The sequence below is a fragment of the Phytophthora parasitica genome, assembly GCF_000247585.1.
Source record: "Phytophthora parasitica INRA-310 unplaced genomic scaffold supercont2.7, whole genome shotgun sequence".
NCBI classification, from domain to species: domain Eukaryota; phylum Oomycota; class Peronosporomycetes; order Peronosporales; family Peronosporaceae; genus Phytophthora; species Phytophthora nicotianae.
In genome coordinates this window covers 1,382,840-1,400,798 of record NW_008648993.1, presented here as the reverse complement: position 1 = coordinate 1,400,798, position 17,959 = coordinate 1,382,840, and the positions used below count along the sequence as shown (strand labels likewise).

The 17,959-nt window shown below is 50.4% G+C and overlaps 10 protein-coding genes across 14 annotated transcripts; 6 read left to right on the top strand and 4 right to left on the bottom strand.

Annotated features, from left to right (window-relative positions):
• Positions 1-39: 39 nt before the first annotated feature.
• On the top strand, positions 40-821 carry PPTG_05479 (hypothetical protein; the record flags this gene model as incomplete). The annotated part of the gene is made up of 5 exons (XM_008899029.1): positions 40-79; positions 161-312; positions 383-431; positions 513-592; positions 672-821. 5 exons carry the CDS (start codon positions 40-42, stop codon positions 819-821), a joined length of 471 nt encoding a protein of 156 aa, XP_008897277.1.
• Positions 822-991: 170 nt separating this feature from the next.
• On the top strand, positions 992-3,330 carry PPTG_05478 (the record flags this gene model as incomplete). 2 transcript variants are annotated; one of them, XM_008899028.1, is made up of 8 exons in its annotated part: positions 992-1,372; positions 1,438-1,505; positions 1,596-1,724; positions 1,800-2,133; positions 2,197-2,315; positions 2,385-2,496; positions 2,570-2,652; positions 2,713-3,330. In XM_008899028.1, the coding sequence occupies 8 exons, from the start codon at positions 992-994 to the stop codon at positions 2,873-2,875; spliced, it is 1,389 nt and encodes a 462-aa protein (XP_008897276.1). In that variant the 3' UTR covers positions 2,876-3,330. The 2 variants fall into 2 exon arrangements, with proteins under 2 accessions (XP_008897276.1, XP_008897275.1); XM_008899027.1 differs by having other exon boundaries at positions 2,570-2,889.
• Positions 3,310-4,653, bottom strand: PPTG_05477 (hypothetical protein; the record flags this gene model as incomplete). Its single annotated transcript, XM_008899026.1, has 1 exon — positions 3,310-4,653. One exon carries the CDS (start codon positions 4,651-4,653, stop codon positions 3,310-3,312), a length of 1,344 nt encoding a protein of 447 aa, XP_008897274.1.
• On the top strand, positions 3,546-5,366 carry PPTG_21685 (hypothetical protein). The gene has a single exon (XM_008899318.1). It carries the CDS (start codon positions 4,863-4,865, stop codon positions 5,340-5,342), a length of 480 nt encoding a protein of 159 aa, XP_008897566.1. The 5' UTR covers positions 3,546-4,862; the 3' UTR covers positions 5,343-5,366.
• A 148-nt stretch (positions 5,367-5,514) lies between these two features.
• PPTG_21684 (hypothetical protein) lies at positions 5,515-5,658 on the bottom strand (the record flags this gene model as incomplete). Its single annotated transcript, XM_008899317.1, has 1 exon — positions 5,515-5,658. One exon carries the CDS (start codon positions 5,656-5,658, stop codon positions 5,515-5,517), a length of 144 nt encoding a protein of 47 aa, XP_008897565.1.
• Positions 5,659-6,138: 480 nt separating this feature from the next.
• On the top strand, positions 6,139-6,894 carry PPTG_05476 (hypothetical protein; the record flags this gene model as incomplete). The annotated part of the gene is made up of 1 exon (XM_008899025.1): positions 6,139-6,894. One exon carries the CDS (start codon positions 6,139-6,141, stop codon positions 6,892-6,894), a length of 756 nt encoding a protein of 251 aa, XP_008897273.1.
• Positions 6,895-7,327: 433 nt separating this feature from the next.
• PPTG_05475 (hypothetical protein) lies at positions 7,328-8,953 on the top strand (the record flags this gene model as incomplete). The annotated part of the gene is made up of 1 exon (XM_008899024.1): positions 7,328-8,953. One exon carries the CDS (start codon positions 7,328-7,330, stop codon positions 8,951-8,953), a length of 1,626 nt encoding a protein of 541 aa, XP_008897272.1.
• A 53-nt stretch (positions 8,954-9,006) lies between these two features.
• On the bottom strand, positions 9,007-11,568 carry PPTG_05474 (hypothetical protein). Of its 4 annotated transcripts, XM_008899020.1 has the most exons (8): positions 10,763-11,568; positions 10,372-10,648; positions 10,204-10,305; positions 10,004-10,146; positions 9,552-9,922; positions 9,400-9,481; positions 9,273-9,324; positions 9,007-9,202 (listed from the first exon to the last, which is right to left on the bottom strand). In XM_008899020.1, the coding sequence occupies exons 1-8, from the start codon at positions 10,919-10,921 to the stop codon at positions 9,138-9,140; spliced, it is 1,251 nt and encodes a 416-aa protein (XP_008897268.1). In that variant the 5' UTR covers positions 10,922-11,568; the 3' UTR covers positions 9,007-9,137. The 4 variants fall into 4 exon arrangements, with proteins under 4 accessions (XP_008897268.1, XP_008897271.1, XP_008897269.1 ...); XM_008899023.1 differs by having other exon boundaries at positions 9,400-9,922; XM_008899021.1 differs by having other exon boundaries at positions 9,007-9,324.
• PPTG_05473 (hypothetical protein) lies at positions 11,240-12,675 on the top strand (the record flags this gene model as incomplete). Its single annotated transcript, XM_008899019.1, has 4 exons — positions 11,240-11,579; positions 11,665-11,730; positions 11,803-12,203; positions 12,271-12,675. The coding sequence occupies 4 exons, from the start codon at positions 11,240-11,242 to the stop codon at positions 12,673-12,675; spliced, it is 1,212 nt and encodes a 403-aa protein (XP_008897267.1).
• Positions 12,676-12,818: 143 nt separating this feature from the next.
• Positions 12,819-17,866, bottom strand: PPTG_05472 (hypothetical protein; the record flags this gene model as incomplete). The annotated part of the gene is made up of 4 exons (XM_008899018.1): positions 12,819-16,420; positions 16,480-17,205; positions 17,251-17,549; positions 17,613-17,866. The coding sequence occupies 4 exons, from the start codon at positions 17,864-17,866 to the stop codon at positions 12,819-12,821; spliced, it is 4,881 nt and encodes a 1,626-aa protein (XP_008897266.1).
• Between the last annotated feature and the right edge of the window lie 93 nt (positions 17,867-17,959).

The window sequence follows — 17,959 nt, the reverse complement described above, 5'->3', positions numbered from 1 at the left end:
GTCGCATTTTTACGGATCACAACTGCAAAATTGAAAACCATGGCGACCGTGAGCCAGCGCCGCGTCTTCAAGCATGACGGTGCGATACATCACTGCTACCCCAGCACGCTAAAACGTTCAACTAACCGTCTGTTGTATTGTGCTGCTACTGACATCGTAGGCCGCGTCATCTACGAGTGGGAGCAGTCCATGGAGGAGGTGAACATTTTCATCAAGCCCCCACCAGGGGTCACAGCGCAACAGATCCAATGCGACATCACTACCAACCACGTGACGCTGGGACTGCGTGGCGCAACGGACAAGTTCCTTAACGTACGTGGGCTTTCGTATTTACTACGACAATTGCTATGATTCTGACGCGTGTGAATGGTCTGGTATCCAGCATGACCTCGCGAGCTCGGTTGTGGTCGCTGAGAGCTACTGGATGTTTGGTAAGTTGTACTAGCGGTACTTGATGATAATGTGGTGAATACAGCAGAGAAGTCTAACACAATTTAATTGCGTCTGAGTAGACTCCGGAGAACTAAATATCAATCTTCAGAAAATGAAGAAGGGATTTATCTGGCCCAGCGTTTTCGTTGGACATGGAGAGGTACGCTACTGCAATTCTATCCCAATACATGACAAAGGATGTGTTCCTCACGCAACATTATTATGGTTAATCGATGCAGTTGGATCCAATGCAGCAGGAAGCTACCAAGCAGCAGATGATGTTGGAGCGCTTCCAAGAGGAGAATCCTGGCTTTGATTTCTCCAACGCTGAGTTCAACGGCGCTGCACCTGACCCACGCACGTTCATGGGTGGTGTCAAATACACGTAAGCAATTACATTATCTACAAGCAGTTAAAAAAAAATATCTGCTTCACCTTGCCCCAAGGTGTCGATATTTCCAAAATATAGATCGGTCAACAGTCGACAGGAAAACCGCCTTGTGGCTTGGATCGGGCTCGATAGATTATAAGTAGCGGGCTCTTTCTTTCTTCGCTTTGAATGCCAGGAGCGGACAAGAAAGCCGATGCCCCTTCCAGCGCTGGTGGAAACAGTGGTGGATCTTCGAGAGCCGTGCGGCAAATTCGCAGTGGAGGTGAGCCAAGTAGTACGGCAGGTTCCGGTAGTGGGGTAAATAGCTCAAAAGGAAAAGGCTCGGTGTCCGGTGGTAGTAACACAACGAGCAGCAGCAATAGTGTGATACGATTCAAGACCACATTTCGCAACACTATTTACGACACAATGCTGCGTCGCGGGTGGAAGGAGACAACGGAGAGTGATTGGGACTTCTACTGGGCCGACAGGGAATATATCTACGAACTTCTAGACACTGTTCACCTCGAGAACACTCAGCGGGTGAATCATTATCGGAATGGTCGAGAGGTATTATTTTCTCTTGGAGATGAACAATGCAGTCACAACTTTCTTACACCACTTATTGTCTGTAGTTGTGTCGGAAAGACCTCCTCATCAAGAACCTGAAGCGCGCAAAGCGACAAATGGACAAGAAAGCGAGGTGCGTTGGAGATTTTCTGTGGAGTTGATCAATGAGCTTGTCGTGTTTGACAATACATCATATTACTAGATCGGAAGACGCCACTTTAAGCGAACTCGACACGACTCTGGGTTCGTACGATTTCTTTCCTGTCACGTACATTCTACCAGGAGAATATGCCATTTTTGTTGAGGAGTTTAAACGCAACCAGGGCGTTTGGATCATGAAGCCCATTGGAAAGTGAGTACATTTAACAATGCAGCGCTCACTTGGCCAATTGCTAACGCATTGCAATTTTTGCTTGCGATTAACTAGAGCCCAAGGTAAAGGTATCTTCCTATTCACGAAGCTGAGCCAAATCAGCGACTGGCGTACAGACTTCCGCTGGCGGCCTGAAAATCAACAGGTTGAGACGTACGTCGTGCAGCGCTACATCTCAAGCCCGTACCTTGTTGGTGGCAAGAAATTCGATCTTCGATTATATGCACTCGTGCCGTCCTTCTTTCCTCTTGAAATCTACCTTTTCCGTGGTGGCTTCGCGCGCTTCACCAACTCGCGCTACTCGAATAATCACAGCGACATTGCTAATTCCTTCATACACCTCACGAATGTGGCTGTTCAGAAAACCTCCGAGAACTACAACAAGCAGGTTTGCACCACAAAAAACAAGTGCTTGAAGTATTTACGTCTAACGCTGTGTTTTGGGTAACAGCATGGTGGGAAATGGGACCTACGCAACCTGAAGCTCTACATGATGTCGAAACATGGCCCAGAACGAGTCAACAAGCTTTTCTACGAGATTCAGCTTGTAATTATCAAGTCTTTACTAAGGCAAGTGTCAAATATTTGTTATTGTTCTGAGCTTCAAGGCTAACAACCCACACTCGCTCTCTCGTACAGCGTTGAAAAGATCATCATGAACGACAAACACTGCTTCGAATTGTACGGCTACGACATCATGATCGATGAAAACCTCAAGCCGTGGCTGTTGGAGGTGAACGCTTCGCCTTCCGTACGTAGTACATGTGAGTGTTTCCTCAATTCAGACTCAATCTAAACCAGAATATTTTGAACACATATTGTAGCTTTCAGCCAACACTTCATCAGATTATCAGCTCAAATGCGGGATGTTGAACGACATGCTCGATATAATCGACCTCGAGAGCAGGTACGAGCTCTTTAAAACAATCTTCGGTCACATCGACATTTCACAATTTTGTGAATGCAGGAGACCTGAAGGGGTTGTCAAGGAGCATGTGGGAGGCTTTGATCTCGTGTACCGAGACGGCAATGTCGTCAAAAAGAATGAAGGTTGCATGTATACGACTTTCCTGGGGGCAGACTGGCAGCGAACACCCGCAACGAGAACAGGCGGCACCAATAGTACCTAGAGATGAGGTCTGGACAATTAAAGCAGCCTGCCTTAGGCAGGCCTATTAGCATTGGTAATTTGGCCATGAGAGACACACTATTCTCCAACAAAACACGGCCACTTCTGCTTTCGCTTCCTCTCCCTGTGGAAAAAAGCGGTATGTATTGGCATCGCCATTTATCTGTACCTCGTTGACTAGATTAGTTTTGTGGGTTGGGTCGAATTCGTTTTGATTTTGGTCGGCGCTGCACTCAATTCAGTATCAGAGCAGCTAGGATAGCTCGGCTGCATTCGTCGGTGGTTGTGTCGGTGGACTTACTAAGTGAAAATACTCACGATAACAAACTAATGGGAGAGAGGAAAGAGGAGGAAGGTCTTTGATCGCCCTCACTCCCCACTCGCCATCAAAAATGAACTCCAAGGCCGGAAGTCGCTTGGATAGGCTAACCGAAGTTAAATACCTGCGGAGTTGGGCTCCTCATCGTGGTTCTGGTGAGCCACCACAATGCGTTCACCGAAACGCCGCTGGGCCATTGCCTTCAGTCTGTCACGAACATTCGCAGCCGTGACTACGATCCTCCGGCTCCGGTGCAGATCAGACTCATGCACAAAAACCACATCAGACTTCCCGGCAGGTTGCGGGTCATGCAAGCGCACGGTGTAGATAGCATCGGCTGGTCTCAGTCCAATGACGATCCCCGATCCGAATTTAGTCTGCACGTCGGTGCCTTCCAGCGCCTTGGGGTAGAAATCAATCATATCGGCGTTAAGGTATGCCACCGCGCCCCATACGAGCTGAATCTGTGCCGATCCGCGCTGCGGGTCCACCGAGAGGATATGCCCGGCGCCAAACTTGGTGATCACGGGCTGTCCCTGGTGGTATTTGCTCGCTACAAACGTGTACGAGGTCGTAGCAATGTTCTTGAGCAACGTCAAGCCTGCAACAGCAGGGGGCGGACTGGCACTGGAGCGTCTGGAGCGCGTACGTCTCGATTCCCAGTCCACATTACTGCCCTCCGACATTCCCCGTGGACGCCGCTGCACCGATCCTTGTCCATTCTTGCTGATGTCTGCCGCTCGGACATCGGACGGTCGGAGCTGGAGCTCATACTCACCAAGGCCACCGCCTGCTCCTAAGCGCAGCGTGTACAGCTGCTCACGGATATCATACTTCAACACGCGTCCGGATCCGGACGGCGTGTGCACGCGCTCACCTACAAGCGCCGGGACGACCTGTGTCTTCTCCAGTTCTGTAGCATTGAGGAACAGTAGTCCGGACGCCTGCAGTTCAATGGCAGCAACGCCGTCGTCGCCTCGGATCGCCATGATCTTACCGAGTCCAAAGGGGGTGGCTACGCGTGCACCTGCCGATTTGGTGGTCAGATCCTGATCCGAGACGGCGTCGATGCTGCGAGAGTGCGGCTTCCTGGGAGTGGAGCCCGAGGGCGTCTTAGGCGTGTGACGGGGCTTAACGAGGAAGAGTTTGGAGGACGAGGTGAGTCCAGCGCGTGCGAACGAGTAGACTGCCTTGAGCGCAGGGCGAGGCGCAGACTCGGCGTCGCTCTCGCTTTCGGGCTGCGTGTCCAGCCGACCCTTGCGCTGTACTGAAGGACACGACTGCTGGCGGCGCAGATAAGGAGCTCCCGACTGGCTGGACTCGGCGCTCTCGGTCTCAGATACATCGTCGCATGAGTCTTCCATCTCGGACGTAGCGGTGGGTGCGCGACGCGGCTTCGTATGCTTGGCCGTGGAGCCGCTGGGCTTCCACGCCAGCATATCGGACAGCGACGCCAGCATCGTCAAGTAAGTCTGTGGTTTGCTCTCTGCTCCGAAATGCGGAAGTGCGCAGGATGCTGCAGGAAGATGGAGAATGCTCTTGAGTTCACTGGCGCGTCTGCCGCGAAAGGCCTGGCTTTACGATCGTGAAAAGGAAGGTGGGAACAACCGCGAGAGAGAAAGAGCCGCCCAAACTTCGGTGCGAAACTGCCTGTTGATGGCCGGGCGCAATGGCAAATGGCAAATGGCTGCATCCACGGCTTGCCAGGACGACTTCCCTGGAAGGCGCCGCTGCGGTGCCGCTGGCGAGGCCACAACTCAAATCCACTCGAACCGGAGCCCTAGCGTTACCAGCGTCTCAAGAGAAGGCGTGCATAGCGAAACCCATCCGTGGAGATCCACTTATCCATTTTTTTAAGTTCGCGATTCATGCCAGTAGCGGGCGCAGTCGGCAGGCCCTGCACTGGGTCGTCGCAGCTTGCAACTGCAGCAGCATTTTTCATCGAGAAAATCGTTTCAGACGCCACATTGACAGCGAACGCGACTGCGTCGATTCGCCATCACGATACAATTCCCCATACAAAACTGATCTGGTAAAGTGTGGAAACGATCCACTCAATTGCCAAGAGCATCTTCAATCGTTATTGCAGCGTGTGCAGCGTGTGTGTGTGTGTGTGGCTGTGTCGTTGCGGCGTTTTGCTTCCTTCTAGTACATTACCTTGAAGTACATACACTAATACATGTAGCGCTGGCCGCCACCAAGCGCTGCACTGCAGCAGCGGGTAAGTTGCTAGTCTAGACTCCAGGTCCTGCTGGCTGCTTCTGTCGTGATCCCGCTGGTGCACTGTGTATGCACGTTCGGGTTTCCTCGTGCGCAAGCGGCTAGAGAACACCCGCTGCCACAGTCTCGGCGCCTCGAGCCATCGATGCTCGACAGACGTAAACGGTTCCTGAAGCCTCCAGCATCGCGTGCGTGCGCACGCGGTGGCGCCAGGGATCTCTGCTTGGAGAAAAACGCATGCGCATGTGGCTCCACGACGCCCCGACGGCTTCTAACAAATTGAACGCTGTTCAATGAACACGACGAGTGCATGTACGACAATTTGTCGTTGGGGACTGCTGTTTCGCATGCGCGCTTGCCAATATCCAGCGACCTGTCAATTGTGCAGCCATCTCATCTTGAAATTCTCATCCTGAGAATCACGAACCTGGGAATCTAATATTTTTTTTCTAAACTAATATTTTCAAAGAAATATTCTGGTTTTAGATAAGTTATGATATCGTACTTAATTGGACTAAGTTCGCGCACCCTCACTCACGAGCGGAATGCATGTAGACCCTCTATTCAAGGGAGTTCATGTTCCGTACATCGAGGGATGGCATGTTTCGACTGCTGTTGCAACACACCACACATATCGAGCCTGCTCTTCTTACCCACGCGGCTATTACGTCACACTAGGTTGAAGCCTCTCTCCGGTCAATCCTTCCACTCTGATAACGAATATCATGAGCGCTGGACGAAGTGTGTGGAGCCGGTCGGGCAACAATGTCGCCGCCGTAGCGTCTGCAACGTCGCCCGTGGCAGTGAAGCTACACGACGTGATGGATGCGGAGCTGGCGGCCAAGCTGCAACGCGAGGAGCAGGAGCAGTGGGAGCGCGAGATGGAAGGTCGATTCGGCGGCGAGGACCGCCAGACCGGATGGTGCTTCGTGGAGGTGCCCAGCTCCAACTCGGGCAACGGCGTCATGAGCGTTATCCAGCAGGAAGTGACAGTGGAGGACGCGCAGGAGGACAACGATCCGGACTACACTTTTGCCCTTGAACTCCAGGCTCAAGAAGCTGAGGAGTACGATCGCTTGCGGCGTCAAGAGGCCTCGTCCATGGAGCGTATCCGTGTGATCCGGCAAGAGGACCCCAAGCGAGAGGAGATCCGCCAGACGTTGCAGCGCTATTACGATCGAGAAGCTCATCGCGAGTTCGATCGCGACGAACCAGTTGAGGTGCACACGGTGCACAACGGAACTGACATGCCGACTACTCACTCGGTTGCTGCTGTCAGCGCTGTATCTGCAAAACCGAAGCCGTCAATTGAACGGCCTCGCCTCGGCGACCCGGACATCGTTCACGATGTTTATTTGGATGGCGCAGGCTGGCGAGTGCCGAAAAAGCCGGCGACGAAGCAGTCGGAAAGAAAGAACCGTCACCACCGGTCCAAGAACTCGTCGTTGTCCGGTGGTAGTGTACCTGGCAACCGAATCTGAACCACGGTAGCAAGGGCGACGCTGTTCATTTACGAACGTTGTCCATTATCAGCATTTAGCTCCGTTGGAAGGAGCCTACGACGCGGGGCGTTGCTGCCCTCGTGTCCTCAGCACACAGGTAATATTAGCATATTAGGTAATCGTCTACTCCGCGAGGTGTCCACAAGGCAGCGCCTCGCATCAAGTCGCTCGTTGTCCGAAAGTAAACGTGCCGTTGGTCGCTGAACCAGGTCACTTTTGACACGCATGTCGGGATCCTGTCTAACCGCATATCCAATGTGTTAGGACAGGGTCTCGAGTCCCACCAACCAGGAGCTCATTTTCCCCCTTGAGACCGACCGAGCCTATCTGAGTTGCCACGCTGCTCTCTTTCCCTCGCCTGCTCCGCCCTGCTTGACGTATTAATTACCGTGTGGCGACACTCGTTACCACGATGATCCGCTCGTCCGCGCCGGCGATGGCCACGTCGACGCCAGCGCGTCAAGACGACCACGACGAGTGGGAGACCGCGGCGGATGGCGCGTCCGTCGCTAGCTCCAACACCCGAGCTCCGGGGTCAATTTCTATTGCTGCCAGACCTCAAACTCCAAGCGACTTGGACGGCGCCACACGCGCCATGCAGGGCCTTCGCATCCTACAACCTCCACCGGCCACTGACGACGGTGGCAACTACCCGCAACAGCAGCAATTTAATAGCAGCGCGCCGGTTGGAACTGCTACTGCCAGTGCCCATGGGCCATTGGATCCCGTGCTTGTTGCTGGTCTGGAGAACGCACGCGAAAGGATGACACTGCTTAAGTTCGAGGACCAGATTGTGCGCTTTCTCAAGAACCCGCGGGAGCCGCACCTTAACTTTCCTCCGCTGTCGTCGTACCATCGACTCATTGTCCATCGCTTGGCGCAGCGCTGCGGACTGGAACACCAGACGGCAGACTACAATCCGTACGAGAACAGCTCGGCGCGTGTGGTGACGCTGTTCAAGACCGCGCAGTCGGCTGTGCCTCGAGTGCTGCTGATCGACTTGTCGGCGGATCGACAGACGCCGGCTGTGACGCCCGCTTCAGCACCAAGAATTATGATGCGGAAACGCAGCGCACCACGACCCGGTGCCAATGGTGGACGCGGTAACGGCGCCGACAAAGCCACGCCAACTTTACAGGACCGCGAGCGCGCGTATGCTGAGGCGCGAGCAAGAATTTTTGGAGAAGATAATAGCAACGCAGTGGCTGAGTCAGTTTCATCATCGTCTCCGTCGTCGACAGCCTCGTCGGCGTACGAAGGGAGTGGAAGTGGTGTTAACACCGGCAATAATGTGCTCAGACACGGAAGCCGACAAGCTGCTGGACCGGATGGTAGCAGAGGATTCGGTCGTGGTCGAGGGACTGTTTCCTCTTCTATGATTGCAAGTGGATCGCAGTCTCGCTCGCCAGAGGAAGGACCCAGCGGTAATGACAGTAACGAATACGCACGATCGTCCCAACCGAGTGCTCCGAACGCTGCCAACTGGAAAGAAAGCAAAGTATTGTGGCGCAACCGTGAACAGGAACTGAATGATCCGGATTTCACGCGCAACCACGACGCCTTCCGCCCTCGATCCAGCGGCGGAGCGTCCAGTGGAAGTGGCAGTGGCGGCGAATCTCCACACTATGGCAACCGCTTTGGTGGAATGGGGCGATATGGCCATGGCGAGTATCAATCGCAGCAGTTCGATCGATCTTACGACAGATCCTATGGCTATCAACAGACTGGAAGTGCTCCACCTCCACCTCCGCCGATGCCCATGGGATCGGGACGCGGCCGCTACCACGTTGGCGGACCCGATTACAACAATAGAGTAGACACCAACCAGTACCAGAGGTCCCCGCACCAGCAGTACCACCCGCAACAGCAATTCCAGCAACAGCTGAACCCGTCTCCGTCCATGGTAATGGGCCGCGGGTACGGGTACCCTTCACCCCAAGGACTTCCGGCACGGCAGGGAAACTGGGTGCCGCCGCATGCCAATACTCGCAACGGCAATGGGTTTATCGAGGACGACTTCCCACCACTCGGCAAGTAACACGCCTAAATCAATCAATACAACAACTGCATCAAGCAATCGATCAGTCGTTAGTCTGATGACGTCCGTGTCAAGTGAGTGGAACCAGCAATAGTTTCTCGTTAAAATTGACTGAGTTCGACCCTAAAGTTGCATGCCAATAAATATCTGGTGCGGTGTCCCCGGTGGGTCACGACACCGTGGTCTATCGTTGCTTGACGTTAATGTCATGGGCTAAAGGTTTGCCGCTACCGCCGCCGAGGTGTAAAGCTACGCATTGAGAAATGTTACCCAACAATTACGGTTCCGAAAATTTTGATAGTAATGTACTGCAACGCACCTTGTCGTCGCTGCAGCTTTTTATCTCGAAGCTTCTTTTTCCGCGCAAGCTCCTACCAAAATATCAATACAGTCGATGTAAGCGTCAACTTTGCACAGCCATCGAGTTAACCAACCAGCTTATTTACCTTCTTCGTTTGCCACATGGTGAAATATTTCTTAATAGTGGCATCGTCCTCCTCTTTTTGCTGGGAGAGCCATGGTTTTGTCCTGTTGATCAACACAGAACAACAAATAAAGGTGAGTGCCGGACAGTTTAATGCATCATCGCCACCCTTACTCGTCCATGATCTTGCGTAACTTTCGCTTGGATTCATTCGTCTGCTCGATGCACGTTCGAAGTTGACGCTGCAGTGAACGGATCTCCTGCGAAACTTCATCGTCTGTCGGAATAGACGAGCTGATCTGAGCAACTTCCTTGTCGTCTCCCTCAACCAATCCGATGTCACGTAGAACGCGTGCAAGGCCTTTGGGATTCCACGATTTGATATCACCCGGATGCAATAAAGAGTTCACCCCCGTGCCTGCTTCCGATTTAGTTGTATCAGTTGAGTGCTTGTCTTCATCGTCGGGCTGAGAAGAAGACATTTCTTCGTGTTGGTGTTGTACCGATAACGACGAGTCTACCGAGCACAGTGACGCCACCAGTCTCTATTGGCACCAGCACATGTACTATTAAACACAGCAGAGATACGCGTAACCTCAGCATACACGGCGATTCATTCAACGTACCTCCTTGAAAAAATCGTCCAGATCCAGTGGATTGGACTTGCCGGAGCTGATAATATCCTCAAGGCGCTCAATACCAAAACCCGCTAGTATCTTGTCTTTTCCATCTTCGCTAAGTTCCAAATTATCAGAAAATGCGTTTGGATCTGCATGCACAAAACATTAGCCAGACGAACAGAATAAATCACCAAGTCAAGCCTTACCTTCGAGCAATAACGCCTGCTCCATGTCTTCCGGTGTAATCGTCTTGAAGAACGAGTATGCATACAAATACGTCCATAGCCCAGTCGTCGTGCACGGTGTGTCTGAATCAACCCCATAATTCGTGAATACTCCACCACTTCAACATTTCTTAATACAAAGCTACCCACCCGAGTTGAGGTCTTCTTCAACCAAGGCTGGTGTCGGCGGTTCCGATTCAATCTTGAAAATACCACTGAACTTCCCTGCAACTGCAGCCCCTTTGCCAGCACCACCTTGTCTTCGACCGTCACCAGCAAGTGGCGCCATAACGTCGGGCGTGTCCTCCACGTACATGATCAAGTGGGGCGGGAACATATTGTTACCCTTGCCGTCCAGAAAATCCGTGATGGTCAGCAACTGGGTGTCCAGCTGAGCGAGTTGCTTGTCCATATTAGCGCGTCCTCGCTGCAACATTAATGAACTCACGTAGTTAGATAAACCACGATCCAAGAACCGATAGCACTGCAACATATATTCGCTGTAGCAATGCAGCAGACGATATAGTATGAGATTACCCACCTTGAGCTCCTGGACAATTTTAATGAGCGAGTTCTTGCTGCTCGTGACGAGCCCGTCTTCGGAGCTACAGGCCTGCTTTGTTGCAGGAAACTGCTCGTGCTGCAGCCATGGCACGTGCAGAGGCGCGATTTCCCGTCGCGTGGAGGTGGGTCGACTCATCCTCCGAGTCGGTCGCCCGAAATGCTAGGTACCGGCACGATGGTGCAGAGATGTCCACCGTGTCGCCTTGTGCACATACAGCGACGATAGTGTAGGTAAAGTCATAGTACCGTACATTTCATCAGTATGTACGAGTTTAGACTTGTGTCAGCTCACCGTGATTCGCTGAAAGTTTTCACTACGTCTTATAATTGGACGAAAAGGCTTTTGGCGCGAAACATTGGCTTGAACGGTGGAGAGTACCGTGGGGAGGCCAGTAAAGAGAAAGTTACTCTCCTCTCTTTTTGACCAGCTCAACTTCGCAACTTCGAGGTCAGCATGGCGCGCGGTAAGGCGGATCGAGCTCTGACGGTGGGCAAGAAGCTCGAAATTATCGAGGAGGCGGACCGCACGGGGCTCATCGCCGCAACGGCGCAGAAATACGGCGTCAAGACGGGCCAGATTCGTGACTGGAAGAAGAACATTGATCGCCTGCGTGCCACGGACCCGTCGCGCCTCGTATGCGCCAGTACCATCCAGCGGGGCCACCTGGTGTTCAACGAGACGTACGCGCAATACTGGGTGGGATACAACAAATTCTGCAGCAACAATACCAACTATGACGACCTCAAGAACGCACTGCGCGTCACACACAAGGACGTGCTCCGCGAGGGTGTCAGTACGTCAACTATCATTCGACACCTAAAGTAGCTACTGTCACAGTTGTCCGTGAGGTTGACGATTTTTTATATTTTATGTTGCAGATGGATTCAACTTCCCGGCGATGGTGGACCCAAGCGCCACACACGAATTGGTATCTCCCGACAACAGTACGTCACTGAAATTTATTTCAGCTTTGACGGTGATTGTATTAATTACTGATATTATTGTTTACTATTTAGACGGTTTCTATACGACGGAGGAAGTGAAGAATCTGTACGTGAAGGACATGACGACGCTGCGGGATCAACTGCGCGAGTTCTTCGGCCAGAAGCCGTTCCCCACCAAGTACATGTACTTTGTGACAAAATTGGATTTCGTCAAGCCCGATCCGAATGAAAATACTGAAGAGGACGAAGACGGGAACAGGAGACAGACGGACAAGGTCGCTGGAGTCGAGGACGTCATTTCTTTCTACGTTGCGATCTGTGGCAACGGGTCCGTGATGGTTCCAATGTCGCTTTTCCCGCCTGTTGAGGAATGGCACTGGGAACGCAAGAAAAAAGTCAAGCTGCGTCATGCGCACAGTTTGCACCGCACCAAGCTGAACGACCCGAATGACGCACTGGAGTTTTTCTCGGTGGTAAGCAATTCTCTTGCTTTTTTTACATTTTGAAAGTTGATGGTGACATTGTTTTTATGTTTTGTAGACGTGGAAAAAGTTTTACGAGGAGGAGGCCAAGTACAGTGACAAGTTCGCATTTTTGCTGGATTACTCGATCGAGGAGTTCAGAGCTCCCGAGTTCTTGGAAGGTCTGAAGCAACTAGAGGGCTATAACAAGTACTGGACGACGTTGTACACCGTGCGCAACCCGTTGCGTCTATCTCGCTTCGAGGACACGCTCTCGACATTCGTGCTTGAGGAGTGGCGCTCTATCCTCCAGATGAAGAAGTCTAGCCAGCCCAATGACTACCGTAAGTGCGTCGCCTTTTGGTTCTACTCGGCATGGGAGTTCTTTGCTGGCGACAATGCACGTGTAGCCTTCCGAAGCTGCAACATATATCTCGAGGACAAGGCTGCATGGGGCGTGGACACTGGCGAAAACTCGGTGTGAGTGAAGCTTTAAAGATGTTTTCATCATTCTCACTTGTATTCTCGTGCTCCACCTCTGCATTTTGAACCAGCGTTTGCTGTACTGCGTTGGTGGGAGCCAAATGTACTCTTCTTTACTCACACTGAGGATCTTTTATCGTTACACTATTCCTCATCATCTTCTCCCTCTTCTCCAGCATCGTCCTCGTCCATAGCCATGTCATCATCAGAGTCGGATTCTTCCTCTACAGCAGCTTCATCTGTCTTCGCTTTAGCGTCATCGAGTTCTTTGTCATCCAATGAGGGAAAATACTCCTTTGCGAGCATTGCGAGACGCTGTGTAGCCCACTGCGCCTCTACATTTTTGCTTTTTGTTTGGTTGGAAGCAACAAAATCGAGATTTTCGTACGACAACTTGCCAAATTGCACCGAAGTCGAGAGATCAAGTGTTTTCAATTCATCCGAAGCACTGGCATTCGCGTCGACTTCCACTATGAGTTTTTGTCCCAGATAAATCTTGGTCGAGTCTGGAATCGAGTTCCACTGGAGAAGTTTTTGGATACTTGTGCGGTACATTAAAGACAACGAGCGTAGTGTCTCCCCTGCTCCCAGGATATGGTACTTTTTCCGGTCAGCCCCAATGCCATCTCGAGTTTGCCAGAACCACAATTGTACCTTACCATCGGATGACATGCTGATCAAGCGTGTACGATCAAACTGTAGATCAAGCACGCTGTCTTGATGCCCATGCATCGTTTGGAGTAGATTTCCCGTGGCAAAGTCAGTCACACAGATCTGCCCATTGCTCGCCCCACTCACAATTCGTGTTGCATCAAACTGAAGACAAGTTACTGCGGAGTCTTGGTGAACATCGCAAATCCGAAGTAATTTATTGTCCGAGTCGAGATTCCAAATCACAATTCGGCCTGAGGTATCGCCACTAACAATTTCGTTCGCTACACGTCGAATACAGGAGACAGGAGAGAGATGTCCGTTGAAATATTCATCGCCACGGCGTTCTGCTTCGAGGCAGCATAGCAACTTTACATTGCGACGAGTGGTGTACTGCGAAGCCTTGCCAAGTTCCCACACTTTGATCTTGTTATCAGCAGCTCCTGTTGTAAGTGCCGAGTTGGCACTGTGTATGGACAGTGTTGTCACAGTGCGGTCGTGAGCAGAAATAATGTGAGCGATGGTTGCCAATGACTCAACATCGAATACAAACACGTCGCAGTCAGAGCACCCACAGGCAACCCAGGTTGTATCAGCAACGACACTAACCACAGCGGCGTCAAAGTCCATGAGCATCTTAGTCAAAGAGCACGAGAACCCACCGACCGTCTCATTCTTGACGTCCCAAACACCCAAAGAAGCATCTACGGAACCCGTGTAGATCCTGTGACCAATGTAGTATACGCAGACTATTTGAGCTTGATGACCTGTAGGCTCGCCTAGATGATTCTTTTCTGGGTCGCCTACTGCCTGCGCTAAACAAGCTCCAGACAGGAAGTCGAATACGAACCCATTCACACCTGCAGAAGCGAAGCACGTAGTGATTCCGTGACTTGCCGTACCCACCACATTTTTCAGAGCTTCATTTGTTGCGTTGAAGCGGAAGCATCGAAGTTTCTCTTTGGATAATACTTTGCGCATAAGTGGCCCTGTCTCGACAGCTAATTCCTCCTCCAGGCCTTTGATCTCATCCTCAGCGTTACTGATACGGATTTTTGCATTTGCAATGTCTTTGTCGATCTGTTCTTGACCAGCTTTCACGCTTCCCATAAGTTTAGCCAGTTTCTGCTTGAAATCGTCGAGATCGTAGCGAGCATTCGAGCCATTGATGATTGTTGAATCCACTTGGGTTGAATCGCAAGCGAGTGCCCGTTTCAGATCATCTTCTCCTTTGGCTAGTATTGCTTTCTTCTCAGACACTAATTTTTCTAGACTCTCGACGAGTTTAGCTTCCTCTCGAATATCAAACTTGCGTTGAATTCTCTCCCTTCTTAATCTAGGAACAATAGGACTAACTCGCTCAAATGTAATTTGGCATGAGGCTTCAACGCCTGCCCCCACTAATCGTTGCTGAAGTTTGGTTATCTTCTGGCCTACAGATGATAATTTTTTCTTTAGGACAAATTCGATATCGTCCGCATGATTTCTGTTAATTTCAACCATTTCTCGATCTTCAAGCCTTTCGTACACGTGCTGCAAACCACGGTAGCATGACGATTCACCCTTCGTGTCTCTGACAGCTTCGAACAGTAGTAAAGCACGCTCATAGTTTTCGATACTTATTCGAAGCGATCGTAGTACATGTTGTGTATCCGCTAGATGAAGCAATGCAGACCCCTCTTCGTATTGTAAACCAGCCCAGTTTGCCATAATGGATGCTCGATTAAATATTGTCAATGCCTGCTCGTAGTTCTCTAGACGAAACGTAGCTTCTCCGATCTTTAGCTGAAGCTGGACTCGTTGCACCTCGCTCATCTGCTGCATCCACAGGTCGTTGCCAAGCACAAAATTGTATAACCGCAGCGCGCTTTCATAGTCTTGCAAACTCATCTTTGAGTCGCCCTCTAATAGAAAGGGAAAATATTTCTTGTTTTGCTGTCGATTTCGTTCCAGATCCAGGGTGGACTCCAACGCTGGGCTCTCGGTCTTAGATGCCAATTGTTGTTCGGTCGTCCAACGAATTTCCTGTAGAGAATTTTTTGTTGATCGAAGATCGTGAAGCAGTTTTTGAGTTTCAATCATAAGATCATCACGACCCAGCGCAGCGTTCAGTAGACCAATACTACCAATTCCAAATATTACATCAACCCCCGCACAGTTACGTGTCATAATTTTTGCGATTTCTCTCCATCGATGGAAAGCACTCTCGCATCGGTGATTAACGAGGCGGTTGATTGCTGTACGAAGCTTTCTTCTTATTTCGTGAGCCTCCTTCCGGTTGGCGACAAAGGCAGCAAATGCTCGGTAAAGCAGACCACCACGTAGTTTTGCTAAGGTAGCCAAGGTGCTATTCGATTCCTCTGAGTGTTCGGGATTGCTTTCAAACATTTCAAGTGCTTCTTGCCTGTCTTTCAATCTCTTGAGCAACGTATCACGACGTTTAATGTCAGCACGTAAGTAATTTTCCACTTGTACGATCTCAGATTTTGTATCCAAGATGTAAAGTTGGTCGATCTCGATTTCATCCTCCAGTGCTACAACCAGTTCCTTAGTAAAGAACCGTTGGAGCCCATTCTCGAAGACATCCGAGTCCATTTGAGGACCCTTGAACGTTCGAGCACGTTCCAACTCCGCTTGTTTGTCGAGAATACGCGATTCGGCCGATCGAATGAGTGCCACTAGATCAATCTGACGATCCTTGCACCACTGGACATTGTAATCGGCTTTTTTAAGATCGTCTCGAATCGCTGCAATTCGAAAGTGAAATTGCCGTCGACGCTCAGGTATTTTTTCCTCATCTGTGAGGTCGTCAAATTTCTTCTGAATTCTAGCTTGCTGAATGGGTTGAGGTTGCTGTTCCTGATCGTTCTCTTCTTCACTTCCACTCTTAATAGCGTCTGCTCGATTAACTATAGCGTTTACTTTTTCCTCCAGCTCTGGGTGCATTGAGAGGATAAACCGCGACACCTGTTCGATATAATGGCGCCTTTCATAACGCTGCATAAAACCGCTTAAAAACTGCGAATCCACAGTACGTGAACGGGAATTCACTGCAGCTTGCAACTCATCGAGAAGCTTGAACTCGTTACCCGGAGCTATTCAACATAAAAATTAGTTTACTGGGGAGAAGAATTGAATGTGGTAGGTTTCTTACCTATAGTGAAGATAGATTTGATAGCCTCACAGTAGTCACCCTGCATACCTTCGGAATTCACAGCTCGAACTTGAAAATTTAGATGCTCTCCCCCACTCAATAGATTTGTAATTGTCAAAAAAGTTCCCGTGGAGTTCGTCCTTATTCGACGAGGCCTGTACTCGATATCCGATACATTAAGCCAGGATTTCCCTCTGTCATCGACATTATCCAACTTGATAACAGCTTCGGAAAAAATGACTTCGTAGTCCTGAATAGGTTTTCCACCGTCATCGAACGGTTCCGTCCACGTGAGTGTAATGCTTGTTGCGGTAACAATTCCGACGCATAAAAACAATGGAATCGTTGGAGGGGCAGCAGGTTCTGTCCGAATTATTTCCACTTTGTTGCTTGGTTCACTTTTGCCAGCGGCAGTAATTGCACAGAGTGCAAATTCCCCGTACTCTTGATCCGCTGATAAGTTTGCCAATCGATATTGATTTCCTGGAACCGGATTTATCAAACACCACTGGGACAATCGCAAGGGTGGTTGAAGTTCAAAATGCCTTTGCTGCTTTGACTTCGAATGGATGACCGAGTAGCTCAGTTCGTAGTCAAGAATGGCATTCGATCCAGTAAAAATAGGCGGATCCCACATAATTGTCAAGGCATTGTGCACAATATCCTTTAAATTAACACGAAGGTTGCGCGGCGGTTGTGATACAAACCTCGAAATTAACGGTGCTTCTGGTGTTTGAATCAGCGGAAGAGACTGCGCACGTTTACTTTGACTGTTGCTGGTTTGGTTCATTGATTGTAATTCCGGAAGTGATGACCCCATACAATTATCCTCGTGTGCTTTAAGAATCCCGGGCAGATATTGTCTCCCACAATGTCGACACGGCTTAGCGTGAAGCTGTTGCTTTCTGATCTCTTCTTGGTTACCAAGCTTCGTTTTGGCAAAGTTTTTTTCATCTGACGAATCATGCAGCGTCTTCGATAGTCTCAACACTCGCCGTTGAAGTTCATCAAGTTCTTCTGTTTTCTGTCGGATCTGCAATTGAGTTTCCCCGATACCTTTACGCAGTTGTCTGTGAATCAACGAATAAAGAGTGAAAAGGTGTTTATGATAATAGCCATCAATTTATCTTTACCGAACGTTCTTCTCCACAACGAACTGCTGGTCGCAGTATTTCAACGCTGCATTATGCTGTGATTGCGCATCGATCAACTCCATTCGGATTTCGTGTGCTTCATGCTTCGAGTAGCAGAGTTGTGGAAGACTCAGCGTATTTGCAGTCAACGTGGAGCTCAAGACGTCGGCACCGGTGCGACGGCGATTGGCTACACGCCGCCGCAACTCTCGTGCGCGGCTCTCAGCAGTCACGGAAGAGCCGCCTCCTTCCATCGTTGGATGCCTCCTGAAACCTTCGGGCAAAATAACTTCAACTTCCACGACCATCATTCTCGGAGATTTGAACTTTTCTGTGCAAATTAGTTA